Here is a 16,960-nt window from a genome sequence, read left to right on the forward strand (position 1 = left end):
AAACCCTGCCCCCAGCCCCTAATTGCAAACTCCAGTCTGCATATAAAAAAACAGACTGAGTTCCTGCCATTCGGCAAGGGGCCTGGGTCCCTAAGACTTTTCTAAGGAATGTGAGCTAATTACCAGGAAAAAGTCTAATGCCTAACGACCTTCCTCTGGCAGAGTGGGCTCAGAGACGTCTCTATCTTATATCAACAGACTGAGCTAAAACATCTCTCGGTCTGTCCATGGCCATTAAGGATGGAAGCCTTGACCCTAGACATTATCGTGAATTATATGACTTTTGCCTTATCTTGAGCCTTCCTAGCTTCAAGAGTTATGGCAAAAGTTGGAGACAGAGATCCTGGGTTGTAATTCCAATTGACACTTTGTCAACTATCTGATATGTTGTATTTACAATCTATTCAGGAGGTTCCTCTATTGTATCATGGTCATAAAAAGTGAAATAACACAGGCTTGCTGAGTCTGCAAAGTAACATATGTAAACTTCAAGAGATTATTAAGCACTGAATCCTGTATTGTCTATATAAACTACCCTCTCGCTTCAAACGTGGTCATTTGATTTGGGAATTTCCCTGAAAGACCGCCGGCTAATAAACTTCTCCATTCAAAACTTATACTCTGTGGCGTGTCTCACTCGCTTCTGGTATAACAGATTCATTATTTCAGTAACGGTTGTCCTAGAAGCTCTCTGAGTTTTCTTTCCCCCCTCTACTTCAAGTTCTGCATTTCTCTGATCTTGGAATTCCATATCTTCACCATACAAGTCTCTCTGCCTTTTTCCTGGAAGAAGCCATAGGTCATTCCTTTTCTGGAATGAATTGACTGATTGACAGTAGGCACCTAATATATGCACATTGTCGATTGATTTATTTTATGTCTGTCTCTGTACTTTTTGAGAAAGCTTACTCAATGTAATCTAGACAGGAAGCATCTCAGTGATGTTTGAATTCTAGGCAAGAGGACAGATCTTCATTTCTATTAAGATGATTTCATTTCTGCCCTTAAATTCAGTTGTTAGCAGGAAACTACTATTTATATAATACTATACTGTTCTGAGAGCGCTCTTAGAAAATAGATTTCTCATCCTCAGAACTTTTCAGATTCTCAGAATCTATCAGTTGTCTCTACTCAAATCGCAGATCCCTAGTTAGACAGACTACATCTGTCCTTTATCCTTTGTCTATCATGATTTCAGTGTGGCTTTGTTTCTATTCCATTTTTGGGCTGAATTCTACAAATATTAAGTACCCACAGTGCTAGGTGTTATAGAGATAAAAAAGAATCAGTCCAGGTTGTCAGGAAATTTGCTGAGGGGTATACGCAAAGTATACACAAGTAAATACATATAATTTCTGAAGAGAAAGGGTACTGACAACTAAGTGATCAGGAAAAGCTTCACATAGGAAGTGGCTTGTAAGATGAACCTTGAAGGAAGCTAGGGATTCTAAGAGATGGAAATGAAGAGGGAGGATTCTAAGCATGGGGAAGGCCTGTGTGAAGGAAGACTTGGAGATTGGAGATGGCATGTTCATTTCGGACTAAACTTTGCAATTTGGCTTCTTTCTAAGCCTTCCATATAATCTGACTCCCTCTGTGAGCCTTGATAATTATAGTGTCCTGAGGGGATACATATATCATTTCCCCATAATAGATGATAAGCAGTTTGTCCTTGTTTAGTGCCTTATGATTGCTTGCTCCTGTGTATCATTTCTCTTGACTCTTATGTTTATATTTCAAAATGTCTATTCAATTCTGATCTTTTAATCAGGAATGCTTGGAAGTCTTCTATTTCATTAAAAATCCATTTTTTCCTTTGTTGGGTTATACTCAGTTTTGCTGGATAAGTTATCCTTGATGGTAAGCTTATATATTTTGTCTTCTGAAATATTATATTTCAAGCTATTCACTCCTTTATTGCTTCTAAATCTTGTCATCCTGACTGTAGCTCCTTAATACTTGAATTATTTCTTTCAGGCTATTTGTGGTATTTTTCTTTTGACCTGGACACTCTGGATTTTGGCTGTAATGGTCTCAGGAATTTTAATTTTGGGGTCTCAGAAGGCATTTGTGGCTTTTTTTTTTCTGTTTTTATTTTGCCTTCTGGTGGTTCTGAGTGGTTTTTTTTTTATGATTTGTTGAACTTTGTCTTTGGTCATGGCTTTTAGGTGGTCCACTGATTCTTAAATTTTCTCTCCTCAATTTTTTTCCATTTCAATTATTTTGTTTTTGCTATGAGATACCTTAATTTTTCTTCTATCTTTTCAGTCTTTTGACTTCAATATATTTCTTGTTGTCTCATGGAGACTTTGAATTTGATTTGGTCCATTCTAATTTTCAGGAAGTTTGTTGTTTGAGTAATATTTTGTACCCCTTGCCCAAGCTGTTAATTCTATTTCCTATTCTTTCTTTGATATTTCTTATTTCTTTTCTGTTTCTCTCTTCTAGTGCTCTAATTTTATTTATAAAAACAGTTTAAAAGTCTTTATAAAAAAAAACCCAAATATTGCTTTACCTTTCAGGAATTTTAGTACAACTGGTTCCTGAGCTGTGTTTTTCTTTGAGGCTTTTACTGTAAATGTTTTGGCATTCTCTTCTTCATTTGTGTTTTGAGTATCTCTGTAACCATAATAGCTCTTTATGTTTGGATTCTTTTTGTTTGTTTGTTTGCTCATTCTCCCAGCCTGCTTTGCGATTTGGGACTTTATGTTAGAGCTGGGCTATGCAGTTGAGGAGGGAGTGTCTGGTGTGTCCACTTTAGTCCTGCTACTGCTACTGCTTTTTTAAGGATATTGAGTGTTGTGATAGCTCAGGGAGGTGACTTTCAAGTTTTCAGTGTTCCCAAAGTGGTCTGATCCAGGGCAAAGTCTGATTGCTGTCCTTCTGGTCTAAGTTCCAAAAGTTACTGACTTGGGTATGGGTCTGAGCAAATACACCTGTGGACTTACCCCTCATTGGAGATCCAGTAAACTGTTGTCGTACCCAGCCACTATCATCCAATTGGAAAGCTGTGTTGGTTCAGAGTGACAGAACTGTTAAGTTCTCCTTTGGTCTGGATTTCCTGCCCTAGCTATTCTTCAGCAAGCTTCCGACTGGACTGGAGGACCCTCTTTCAGCTTTTGGGATCAGAGCTGCACAGCTCCTGCTTATTTCTGAACTTACTTCTTGTATCATACATAGCCTATATGCTCCTCACCCTGGAATGCTATCTCTTGGTTCAGTTCCCCTCTTCAAAGCTTGCTCTGGATCTGTGACCCAGAACTAAGTAGTGAGCGATATAGCATTGCCAGTTAGCACTTCTTCCTGTATCCTACAAAAGGATAACTTGCTTCCAATACCTAGAATGCTGTGCTGCCCCACCCCACCCCCCTTCTGCCTTCACAGCTTTACTGGCTTCCTCCAAGATTCAACTCAAAGCCTTTATCTCCTTCTCTGCAGGAGGTCTTTCTTAGTGACTTGGCCTCTGGGATTACTTTCCATCTACTCTGTATATGTCATATATACATATATGACATACATATATATATATAGAGAGAGAGACATAGAGAGAGAGAGAGAGTTGTTTACTCTTCTCTCCCCCATTAGATTCCTTGAGGGTAGGGAAAATGTTTTGTTTTTCTTTGTTTCCAATGCTTAACACAATACTTGGCACAAAGTGCTAAATAAATGTTTGTTGACTGATTTTTGGAGGGAAGAACTAGAACATGGAGTACATGAAGAAAAATGATATGAAATGAGTCTGGAATGGTAGCTAGAAGTTAGGTTGTAGAAGGCTTTTAATGCCAGTTTAAGGCCTTTGTATTTTATCCTAGAGGCATTAAGTAGCTAGCTAGTGAAGATTTCTGAGCAGAGGTGTGAAGCAGTGAACCATAGTTCAGTGATCTCCTTGATAAAATTAGAAACTTTGATTTTGACTTTTAGAGTTTTCCATAGTTATAAAATGTGAGAAATGGACTATATGATTGTTAAAGTATCTTCTTCCTTATAAATCCTACAATCCTAGTAATTTAGGAGTTCAGTGATTATTTGACTTAATGTGAATGAATTGATTTGAAGTGAAAATCCAAAGAATGGTTGACAATGATTCCTTATTAGCCTGGAGAAACATACATATATATATGCACACACATAATATATTTATATGCACACGTGTGTATATGTATATGTGTGTATGTGTGTATACACGTACACACATACTATATATATATATATACACATATACACACACACACACATACACACATATACATATATACATCTTACTACCAACACCTTATTGTCACTTGGACTATTAGAATAACTTTGTAATGAATCTTCCTGCCCTTGCCCTCTCCCTACTCCAATCTAGCTTTTATACTCCTGCCAGATACTCAGATCTGGACATGTTACTTCTTTGCTCAGAATCCTTTAATGTCTCTTTTTACTGTGCTAACCAAATAAAGTTCAGATTTCTTTGTCAACTGTTCAAGGCTTCCATAATCTGATGTCACTTTGCCCTTCCAGTCTAATTTCATTCTACTTTTTTTTATAGCCCAACACATTTTATTTTACAGTCCAGTGGTCTGCTCATCATCTCCCTATGGTTTATTTTCCTCAACCCCAACCTTGTTAATTTCCACAGTTACTTTAGAATCCAACTCAGATGTCAATTCTCCTAGGAAGCCTCCTCTTAGTTTTTTTTCATTTCCATTTAGGAATTAATATAGTACTTTTTTCACAGTTCCCTTATTCACTTAACAATTCAATTAAAAAATTTTAAGTGTGTACTGTGTTAGGCACTGGGGATAAGAAGACAATAAAAACTAGAAGGAGCTCACATTCTGCTAGTTATGTGTGTAGAATAGGCAGGGATAGAGAGCATGGATGGTTTATGTATTTGTACCATTAAAGAGAGTACCTATATGAAAGTATCAAATTATCAAACTTCTCTACTTGACTGTAAACTACATGAGCTTAAGAACATTATCTTGTCTAAATTTTTGTTGTCAATGCCTAGCACAGTTCTCTGAATGCAGCAATTGGTTAAAAAATATTCATTGAATTAAGTTGAGTCATCTTTCATGATTGATTCTGGGGCCTGTTCCATGAAATATTTTTATGGAGGAAATGAATATGGAATTTAAAATATTCTTATGAAATATGGAGGTGATACTAAATTAGGTGAATTGTAAATGCCTTGGAAATACGTACAAAATAAAAAAAATGACCTTGATAAGATGGGAAACAACAACCACAGTAAACTAGACAATAGTGGTATTCACAGAGGGAAAATGTAAGGTATTTCACTCAAGGATCAAAATGCAGTAAGACAAAAAGAATGAGAAAAGACCGGGCTTTGGGAAAAAAAGAAAAAAAAGAAAAGAAAAAAAGGCCTTTGGGGCATTTGGGGAAGGAGTTAGTGTCTTCCAATTGCCAAAAATTGAGCCTAGGAAAGCAGTACAGACATGACTGAAACGACTTAACAGCAAGAAGCAGTATAGTCCCATGGTGTGTACCCCCAGTGTGATACAGCATTAAGAGGGGAAAAACAGAGACGGAAATGAATCCTACTCTACTCTGTTTTAATCAGATCATGAGGGTGGAAAACCGGTTGTGGGGACAGCAAGCTGACTATTTTAGTTGGGTTAGAGGATGTGATAAAGAAATACCAGGGACAGCTTATAGGGATGTGGTGATGGTGGTAGTGGTGGGTTGGGGGAGTGGCCACTTGAGGGAGGTCTTTCAACCTCAGAGTGAGGTGTGTGTGTTGATTTGACATAACAAAACAGCTCTGCATGTTGTTGAGAGAAGGAAAAACTTGAATTTACCCTATTAATAGTGTGTAGGATGGGTGAGAAATGGGAAGATAGGCAACTATTGAAGACATTCAGGGGTAAGGTTGGAGAGGAAGGGACAAATAAGACATGGGAAAGGAAGAATCAGAAGGATTTGGGTAATTGGATGTAAGGGGTAAAGGACTGAGAGGATCAAAAAAGGAACTGGAAGACTGTAAGGCAACTGTGTAACTAGGATGGTAGTGGAGCTGTTAATTCCTGCTTGATTGTGAAATGGAAGGTAGGGACTGTATCTTGCTATCTTCTCGAGGGCCTGACAGTTCCTTGCTCATTCTTGGCACATAATAAATATTTGTTGAAAGACAGTAGGAAAGTTGAGACAAAATGCCAGTTTTGGGGGAAAGGCCTCAACTACTACCTCAATATTAAATAGAGATAAGGACCCAAGAGTTCCAACTTGCTTATTTTTCCTAAACTTTGAGGGCTTTTTTTTGTGTTCAAGCTATTATAATTTCTAAAACACTCTCAAACACACAACGTATATGTGTGTGTGTATATATATATATATATATATATATATATATATATATATATATATATATATATAACATATATGTATGTATATGTATATGTGTCTGTATATTGGTTTCTAAAGTACTCCTAGATACCATACTTCAAAAATCAGTTTGAGCTTTGAGCAAATTTGAGAAATGGTTGTTCTTTTACCATTACAATTTCGTTAGCAGAAATATATATTGCCAAACCCTATTTCCATGCTGTGAATAGGAGGGTAATAGAACGAATGAAATCAGCATGTTCTTCTGGTCCAGTTTGTGATAAAAACTAATGATCAAGTGGCTGTTAATAAGGTTATATGATGTTTTGTCAACTGAGATTCCATTGACCATAAGAATCACATGCAAGAATGATCTGGGAGGCTGTCTACCCACATTGACTGGGAAACTGCCCATATTTGGTCTTTAATCATATTGTTTAATTCAGAAACTCCTTTTTATCTTGACAAGCCAGGGTCCTGGTCTTTACTCACAAAAAGAGGGTGGAAGTGGGGATGGGGGTGGAGTGGGGCAAGAGTTTATTTAATATCAGAGGAAAAGATTACTGAAAAGGAAAAAAATATACCCAGAAGCATCAAAGGTCTAGAAGAACACATAAATAGATCCTGAAGGGGAAAAAGGGGTGGGGTTGATACAGAGGAGAGGAGATGTTGCCTCCCTATGACGTGAGTCCTTTAGATAAAGGAGGAATAAAAGCTGCCTGGAGAATGAGGAACTTGAAGAGTCCCTTGAGGAAGCTGTGCTACTGTACCTGCTCAAGGCCTCCTGCAAGTAACCCTGCGCATCAGGACAAAACCAAACTTGGTTGTAAAAGGAGCAGGAGACTGGGGGATACATCATGGACCTGAAAGAATACAGAGAGAGAGGTAAATGATTAGGTATATTGCTGTGTTTGCCTTTTTCCCCTAGAATCATCTGCTGGGCAGCTTATATTCCTGGTGGTCAGCAGTGAAATTTGGGAGTGTAATTATAGTGTACAGTATTATTTTTGACTAAGTAATATGGGATTGGACTCTCTCTCTCTCTGTCTCTCTCTCCCTCTCTCCTTCCCTTCCTCCCTTCCTCCTTTTATTATACTCCTCACTGAGGAAAATATAACTGGCTCTCCATCTCCCAAAGAGAATTGAAGATCTAGATTCTAAATCAACTAAACAGAAAATTATTTGCTCGGTACTCTAAAGAATGTAATGGTTCCTGACCTCAAGGAGTTTACATTCTATCAGGGAGACAAACATATGCACAAATAAATGCAAGATAGTCTTGGGAGGAAGGGCAGCTGGTGGTGGTAGTGGTCAGGAAAAACTTCCTGTAAAAGGTGGAGCTTGAACAGATTCTTGAAGAAAACCAGGGTTTCCACATAGTGAAGGTGAGGGAAGAGTGCATTCTAGGGCAAAGGCATGGAGACGTGTGGTATATTGTGGTTGGAACAGTATAGATCTACATTGTAGAATGTATGGGGAAGTATAATATTGTACAAAAGGCTGGAAAGGTAGAAATGGGCCAGGTTGTGAATAGCTTTGAATGCTAATCAGAAGAATTTATATTTTATCCCAGAGGCTCTAAAGATGGAAAAAATATATGTAGTTTATTCTATCTGTATCTCATGCAGAATATTTTCTTTTCCTTCCCATTCTATATATAAGTATATTCCCAGGGCCAATCTTACTGTCTTTCTCTCCTTAAAGTATAGTCTTGCCCTTTGGCAGTCTGGTGAAGCCTATGGACTCTTCAGAATAATGTTTTTAAATGTATAACATTACAAAGGAAACCAATTATATTGAAATACAGTTATACATATGTGGGTATACATGCATTATATGTGTATACACATGTATATATACATGTGTGTATTGCAATACACATGTATGTGTGTATGTGTGTGTATACACACATCTATCTGTCTATCTATTTACTTAATGAGCCCCAGGTTACAGATACCTTCATAGAAGAATGAGATGACTGCCTGGCTTGCATAATTTATGCGGCTCTAAGAAAGCCTTCCCCAGTGCCCCCAACCCAATACATTTCCTCTACTGATCTGCCTTATTGCCTGACATTCCACTATTTGGGAGCCATTGCTTTGGATCAAAGGAATCCCCTCTTAAATATCTCATAGGAATAGAAATATGCTAACTTGGTTTAAATTCATTTTAGCAGGTTTCTTTCAGGTGATTGCATTATATACATGATATACAACATTATACCAATGAGAACTTATTTGAAAGTACAAAACTAGTAGCAGACATGGAGAAATAAGGAGGGAGCAAGGAGGAAATATCTGTCAGGGGCTTCAGAACACTCAACTTTGGGGAATTCTTCCCCACACCCTCCAGAATGCTGAATAAATATACTCTTTTCCTCTCTTAGATGACCAGAGAATTAAAATCTTCTGCTTCCTGGGGACATAGAGAAATGACTATAATTTCAAGAGTGAGGAGTGTAGTCAGAGAAGTGTGTGTGTGTATGTATGGAGAGAGAGAGAGAGAGAGAGAGAGAGAAAGAGAGAGAGAGAGGAGATGGGGTACAGGTGTTCGTATACATATTCTTTGTTTTCAGATGGCTTTGGGTAAACATGGCAGTTAGGATGCTGGAATTTTTCCTCATTGGAATAAAGAGCAGGGCAGAAATGAACTTTCTGTTCATTTTTAAAATTTTCTCTGCATAGACCAGTCATGAGTGCTGAATATGCTCCATATTTTAAGTTATTCTTTGTTTCTTTATAAAAGAATGTAATTTTATAATTGAATCTGTATAAACTTTATGTTAGTCCATGGCTTGTGGTTGGTTCCATGAAATGGGAAGGAGGGAGATTACTTCATTTTTTCTGATTTCTTATAAAAATGTTTTTCTATTTTTTTTTTTACTAAAAAGAATTTATTTCCTCAACTTCCCATCCCACTCTCCCAATTTAAAAGGAAAAAAAAAGAAAAGAGAAACAAAATTCTTGTAACAAATGTGCATGGTCAAGAAAAACAAATTCCCACATTGGCCATGTCCAAAAGTGTATGTCTCAGTCTGCATCTTAAATCCATTGACTCTGTCAGAAGGTGGGCAGCATTTTCTATCATCAGTCCTTCTGGATTCATGATTAGTCATTACATTTATCAGAGTTGTTAAGTCTTTCAAAATTGTTTGTCTTTGCCATATTATTATTGTATAAATTATTCTTCTGGTTCTTATTTTTTATTGTATAAATTGTTTTTACTTTACTCTGCATCAGATTTTTTTTTCTCTTAGTAGCAATGAGTGGTCCACAATTGATGCATAGTCTTTATATCTGGGCACACAGAAAATATTCTCTCAAGGGAGAAGGGCATGTGGACTGAAACTGTCAAAAAATTTAGCACATTGCCATCTGAAAATAAAGAATAAGACAACATTTTTGGACATAGCCAACGAAGGAATCTGCTTTGACTCATTCTCACTTTGCATTTTTGCTTACATGAGTTTTATTTTTCTCTTTTTTTAATTTCCCAATGGTGGAGGGTGGGAGGGCAATGAGGAATAAGGATAAACTTTTTAAAAAGGAAGAAAGAAGAGGAAAGGAAAGAAAAGAGGGTCATTGAAACATCTTTTTTTTTTGAATTCAGAGAGAAAAGGCTAAAAAGAGTCACAGACAGGTAGAATAATATTGAAAATTACAGGTAAAACTTATTATATAGTTAAAAAGAAAAGCAAGCATATATAGTAGAGTTCTAAAGTTTTCTGCACAATGCTTTTTCTATTCTACTAAGTATGTGGAAATGCCCATTTTATTTGGTATTCCTAAAGTTCATAATAAAAAAATAAAAAAGTTGTCAGCTAAAAACAAGGACTCTTCTGTCCCACTGCGGTTAGGAGTGTTCTTCCATCCTTTTTCTTCTGTCTGCTTCTCTAGCATGCCTCTTAGCATAGCTCTCAAGGGTGGAAAGAGGCATGATGAGGCCTGAATGATGATATAAAAGTACTGTTTAGGTCACAAGGTATAGCCTCTCTCCTTTGCTGTCTTTTCAGGAAAGGAGATGGTGGATTACATTTTCCAGTATCTGAGCACTGTGAGAGAGAGGCGGGTTACACCTGATGTGCAACCAGGTTACATGAGAAGCCAGCTGCCCGACAGTGCCCCTGTGGAGCCAGACAGCTGGGACGCCATCTTTGGAGACATTGAGAAAATCATTATGCCTGGGGTAAGAAATGAGCACAATACCAAAGAGAAAAGGGCATTCAGTTTTGTTGTACTGATTTAAGGATAGAAGCAGGTGGTTGGTGTGAAGTGATGCCTAACTTGGATTTTCTAGAGATTCAAGACGGATAACGTGCACACAGTTTCAGCACTTCAGATGTGTTGACAGTGACTATCAATGCTTCATTCGGCCTTGCTGAGTTGTGTGACTCAGGGTACTGGATTTCGGGGCTGGATCGGACAGATTATTGACAGCTAATAATCTTTGTCATCTTCAGTCACAGATTTGGAGCTGGAAAGGAGCCTTAGAGGTTATCTAGTCCAAACTGTTCATTTTGTAGATGAAGGAAATGAGGCCATGGAAAGTTAAGTGGCTTTCATAAAGTCACACAGATAGTAAGTGGCAGAGTTGGGATTTGAATCCGCATCCAGTCTTCTCTATATTTTACCATATTGATTTGTTCCTCTCTTTTCCTCATACCTCAAAACCTTTTGTTGACAAAGTTCCTCCCAGTCTGCCTACCCACTGCCAATAAGTAGGGTATGTGCTCTGAGTTACTTTTCTGGTTATGGAAATTGATTTCATAGAATCACAGAATGTCTAGGCAAGAAGAGACTTTAGAAAATATTAAAACAGAATGTTAGAATTTGAAAGGACTTTGGAGTTAATCTCGTCCAACTCCCTCATTTTACAGGTGAGGAAATGGAGGCCAAAGAGGTGAAGTAATTTGCTCAGGGTTGGGCTACCAGCTGAAGCACACTATCTTATACTCTTTTGCCTGTCTCCCTTGCGTCCAAGAGTCCATATTAATTTATTTTTTTTAAAGAATACAAATTTATGATAGAATTAGGGTTAGGGGTATAGTCTGTGTCCATGGAATAGAGGGAAGCAAACTGGTCTGTGGGTGTCAAACCCTTGACTTTTCATTTCATTCAAACACTAATCTCCAAACTTGTTTGATCTCACATCCCTCTCAATAAAAAGTTTTGAGCTAAACCCCCAATATGTGTATAGTTACTTACTTATGAAGTATAACTTGTGTCATTTATTATAATAATATAATATGTAATAATAAATTATAAGCATGGACTAATAATTGTGTAATTATAAAAGAAATACAGAAATACAAACAAAAACAAATAGAAGTAAAAAAGGAATATCAAGATGAAATATTATTTGATCATAGAATCAATTGGGAGCCATCAGACTTTATTGAATAGGGGAGGGGCAGCTAGGTGGTGCAGTGAGTAGAGCACCGGCCCTGGAGTCAGGAGGACCTAAGTTCAAATCTGGCCTCAGACACTTGACATACTTACTAGCTGTGTGACCTTGGGCAGGTCACTTAACCCCAATTGCCCTGCCTTCCCCCTCAAAAAAAAAACACAAAAAAAATTGAATAGGGCAGTGATATAATCAGACCTGTGCTTTAGAAAATTTGGCATCTGAGTGGAGAATGGATTAGAATGGAGAAAGACTAGAAACAGGAAGATCACTTAGCAGGCTATTGCAGTAGTCCAGGTGAGGGGTGATATTACTGGCTGTGTGAAGAGAGAGAGGGAGACAGATGGGGAAGCAGAACCAACAAGATGTGATAACTAATTGGATAAGAAGAAGTGGGTTGAGTGAAAATTAGGAGTTGAAGATGATACCTAGGTGAAGTTGGATTAGAAGGATGGTGGCATTCTTCACAGTAAGAGAGAAGTTTTAGAAGAAGCGGGTTTGGGGAGAATGAAAATGTAATGATAGCTGCAATCCATCCATACCTGCTCAACCTGAGTGACCTACTCTGTACTACCCAAAATATAAAAGGAGAAGGCAGGGATCTAACTCACTGGTCATCTTCTCCAAAGCAGAGCCCACCAGGATGTGATCTGACAACAGTGGATGTGTGTGTGGACAATTTTCACAAAGGCATCAGCATAACTGTTGTGGGTGGCTTAGAGGAGAGGGAGGGAGAAATAGGGAAGTGTTGGGTAAAAAGGATCGGTGTGATTGTTTGGAGACAAGCTTCAAGGACTGTTTTAGTGAAGATAGATTGAGATCTCTCTTCCTACCCTCCAACTGGTTAATAATACACTTTTGAGGTCAGGCTTAAGGCTTCACAAGGGAGCCTAGCCCCACTTTGGAGACTACTGTTCTAATACACTAATCTCGATAGTCACAAGTGGCTCACCATCTGAGACTGGGATAGGGGCTCTAGGAACAAAGGAATGGAGTATTATACCAGTGTGCAAGTGCTAAACAGGACTCTTTCTTTTTCTTTTTTGAGAGAGGCACAGTGGTATGGTACATGTAGTGTTAGTCTTGGAGTCATTATGATATGGGTTTAAATTCTGCCTCAGACACTTGCTGTATTACCAGGGGTAAGTCATTCAGGCTTTCTGTTTCTCAGTTTCCTCATCTGTAAAATGGGAACACACATACATACATACATATATATATGTATACACACACACACTCATACACCATACACATATGTACATATGTGTATACATATATATAAAATCTACCTCAAAGAGGTGTTGTGAGAGCCAAATGAAAAATAGTGAATGGTAAAGTGCTTTGCCAACCTTAAGGTTATTAAACACCAGCTATTCATCATTTATTCCTGTTGTTATTATTATTGTTTTTGTAACTACTATTATTTCCTGCTAAAGTGCTTTGGAAACTAATATTCTTTCCATATGACAACTGTAGAAATGTAGACATAATTGAGGTATGATTATGACTGAAAAGCTCCTCCTAATCGAGTGGCTTTCTGAGTCCAGACTCTAGAGTCACACACTCCTGTCCCATCTTCCAGAATTCAGCTAAAATGCAGAACTTTATTTTCAAGGACTATAGGATCTTAGCCTTGGAAAGCAACTTAGAGGTCACCTAATTCAACCCTTGTCACTGAATGTGACTCACAATATGTTAGTCACAGTGACACTGTTATTTATTGTGTGATAATTTCTTAAACTGCATAGAGAGGCTGCCTCCTGTAGTGGAAAGTGTGTTGGACTAGCAGTCAGGAGACTATTTTTTAGTTTTGACTCTGCCAGTACTCACTGTGTGACCTTGACCTTATCATTTCATTGCCCTCTGGGTTTCAGTTTCCTCACCTATAAAACAAAGTTTCTTCTTGCTCTAATATTCTGTGGTTCTATGGCTTTATCAACATGGAATGCTTGGATCCAAGTAATGTCCCATGTGGCCCAGGAAAACCATTCAACTTCCTAAACATTTATTAACAATCTATGACGTTCAAGATGCTGAAGATAGAAACAAAAACCACCTGCTATGTGTAAGGCACTGGAGATAGAGACCCAAAAAGTCCCTACTATATGTAAGGCATTTAAGATGGATTTAAAAAAATGTACTTACCCTTAGAGAGTTTACATTTTACTGTAGTGGGGGGTGGGGTAGAATGGGGAAGGAGAACATGTTCCCAGATAAGTAAATACAAAGAATATACAAAGCGTATAATAAGTAATTACAAGTGCTAATAACTGAAGTGGGTGGTGGAGTGTAGATCGGGAAAAACCCATAGGGAGTGGCAACTGAGCTGTCCTGTGAATGGAGCTAGATTCAAGTCCAGTTGGAGGTGAAGGAGTACCTTCCAGACTTGGGGGGCTGCTTCTGCAGTAGGGTGGTGGTAGATGGCGTGTTTACTGGGAACAGCTGTTGGTCCACTGTGAGTAGAATGGAGAGTGCAGTCAGGGGAGTTATACAAAATAAAACTGACTCATGGCAATGAAATGAAGGGAAGAAGTTTCTGATAATCCTAGTGCTTTTTAACCATCCAAAAAATTTCAAAATACCATTTAAAAAAAACACAAGTGAAACTTTATCAAAAGGAGCTGTTTCCTGGCTGAGATGATCAGTGGTTGCATTCTGTAGGATGACCCCTCTGTTAACTGTAATCTGGCAGCTGTCATCTCCTGCTCCTTGCCTAAAAGGAAGCAAGCAAAGTAACGGTCAAAAAGTGATGGGGAAACAGCCGATTTACTTGATGTAATGAAATCCAGTGGTTGTTGCCAGGCGGAGCCAAGGATGCTTATCTTAGAGAATAGGTGTCTGTCTGTTTTTGATAAAGTATCATCAGGATTAGATACTTTATCTAGTGAGATATATCTTGATATAGCCACTAGATGGTAGCAGTTGAGAGGGGGCACCCATCAACAGTTACTGTTCAAGAATGATAATAGGGCGTAGCCTTGAATCCCAAAGACTGAACCGGCCTCCTGACATCTATCTATCTAGGGGCAATGGTTCCTTGATTTCTTGGCTCTCCTAGAGGCATGTCTTTGGTTAGCATCATCCACCCATCCGTCCGTCCATCCATCCATCCATCCATCCATCCATCCATCCATCCATCCATCCGTCCATCCATCCGTCCATCCACCGATCCGTCCGTCCATCCATCCGTCCATCCACCCATCCATCCATCCATCCACCCATCCATCCGTCCATCCACCCGTCCATCCGTCCATCCATCCATCCACCCGTCCATCCGTCCATCCATCCGTCCATCCGTCCATCCATCCGTCCATCCGTCCGTCCACCCGTCCACCCGTCCATCCGTCCATCCACCCATCCATCCGTCCATCCGTCCATCCATCCGTCCATCCATCCCCATCCATCCGTCCATCCATCCGTCCGTCCGTCCGTCCGTCCGTCCGTCCATCCATCCATCCATCCACCCGTCCATCCGTCCATCCACCCACCCGTCCATCCGTCCATCCATCCATCCATCCACCCATCCATCCGTCCATCCATCCATCCATCCATCCATCCATCCATCCATCCATCCCCATCCATCCATTCAACAGAAATTCATTAAATGAACTGCATTGTTATGGACATCTGTAGAGAACAAAGATAAATGAGACACATTCCTTCACCCCAGTGAGCTTTTGGTCTAGTAGGGGAGATAAGACCTCTATGAGGTACAGAAGGAGTTCTGGCAATGGAGTCAAAGGATCTGGTGTCAAATCCCCACCTCTGATACTTACCGCCTGTGTGACCTTGAGCAAATCTCTGAGGCAAGTTTCAAAATGAGGTCTTCCTGACTACAGTATGCAAGGCACTGTACTATTTTCTGGATTTTAGCACAGTGCCTGACACATAGTAAGCACTATATGGAGATGTTAGTTATTACTATTATTATTATTTTAAGATCTATAGAGAAAAGTAACTACACACACCGAAGATTAATTTAGCAAAGTCAAGAGATTCAATTAAGTAAATGTTTATCAATTCAATAATACTTTACCAAGCACCTAGTATGTGCTATGCCCTGGGAATAAAAAGGTCAAAACAAGAGGAGAAGCCCTCAAGGAGATTACATTCTACTGTGCAAATGCAATATGCATATAAATAAATACAAACTATGTACTAAGTAATTTTAAGAGGGAGAGAGTGCTAATTGTTGGGGGAACAGGAAAGGAAGTGTGTAGAAAGCAGCACCTAAGCTGTGTTTTTTGGGAGGTTAGGGATATATGTGGTTATATTTAGGATGTTCCAAAACTCTTAGTGTAGTTTTAAGCTATTAGAGTTTAGGATGCAATATAGACAAATTGTCCTGTAGGGGTTTATAAAGGGACAGGGAGGGCAGTGTGGTTGTCACTAGACTGTAGTCATCAGAGAAGGGCTGAGGAGGAGGGATTTGAATTAGGCCTTGACGAATTGGTTGACTTTGGATAGACAAAGAGGAGGGAGTAGGAGAGGAGTAGATGCAGAAATTTGGGGGCTATCTCCAGCAAAGATATAGGAATACGAATGAGTCGCAGACAAGATCAAACTGGGCTGGAGCAGAAGATTTGGGGTAGGGCGGGGGAGTAATGGAAGAGGAGACTAGAGAGAGAAAATAAAGGAGCCGGGGGAGCAAACACAAACATTACAGAGAACTGTTACTATATAGGATTCCTTTTTGGTCTTGTCCAGCTCCTCCTTTCATGGTATAGCGGAAAGGATACCAAACTTGGAATGAGAAGATTTCATTTTAGGTATTGGCTCTACCACATGCTAGTTATGAGTTTCAGTGAGTTGCTTAACTTCTCTGAAAAATAGAAATAATTATATTTGTACAACCTAAGACACTGGGCAGCTAAAGCATCGTGTAAATGCCAAATGTAACACCACTGTGCCTGTGGGTCAAGGGAAGGCCCATTCACAGAGAATTGCATACAGGAATACCAAAGGCATCCATGAGTCCACTTAAATGTTCTCCCTTGGGAATTGTGTGATGATCAAACATTTGTTTCAAATCCCCATGGTGCTGCTACAACCAACCAATCAATCATTGAACATTTAATAAATGCCTACTGTGTGCCAGGCACTGTGCTGAGCACTCGGGCTATAGAGAAAAATGTAATGCTTCCTGTCCCCAGGGAGTTTACATTCTGTCAGAGGATTCAACATATACACAAATAAATACAAGGTAGTTTTGGGGGGAAGGGAACTA

The 16,960-nt window shown here is 39.0% G+C and overlaps 1 protein-coding gene across 1 annotated transcript in view; it reads left to right on the top strand.

Annotated features, from left to right (window-relative positions):
- The first annotated feature begins 7,187 nt into the window (after positions 1–7,187).
- The window catches only part of HDC (histidine decarboxylase), a 30,696-nt gene continuing 20,923 nt past the window's right edge, over positions 7,188–16,960 (top strand). Inside the window, exons 1-2 of the mRNA XM_036737196.1 lie at positions 7,188–7,215; positions 10,343–10,515. Of these exons, the coding sequence (XP_036593091.1) occupies positions 7,188–7,215; positions 10,343–10,515 (201 nt within the window). The remainder of the gene's footprint in view (positions 7,216–10,342; positions 10,516–16,960) is intronic.

Source organism: Trichosurus vulpecula, chromosome 8 (genome assembly GCF_011100635.1).
Source record: "Trichosurus vulpecula isolate mTriVul1 chromosome 8, mTriVul1.pri, whole genome shotgun sequence".
NCBI classification, from domain to species: Eukaryota; Metazoa; Chordata; class Mammalia; order Diprotodontia; family Phalangeridae; genus Trichosurus; species Trichosurus vulpecula.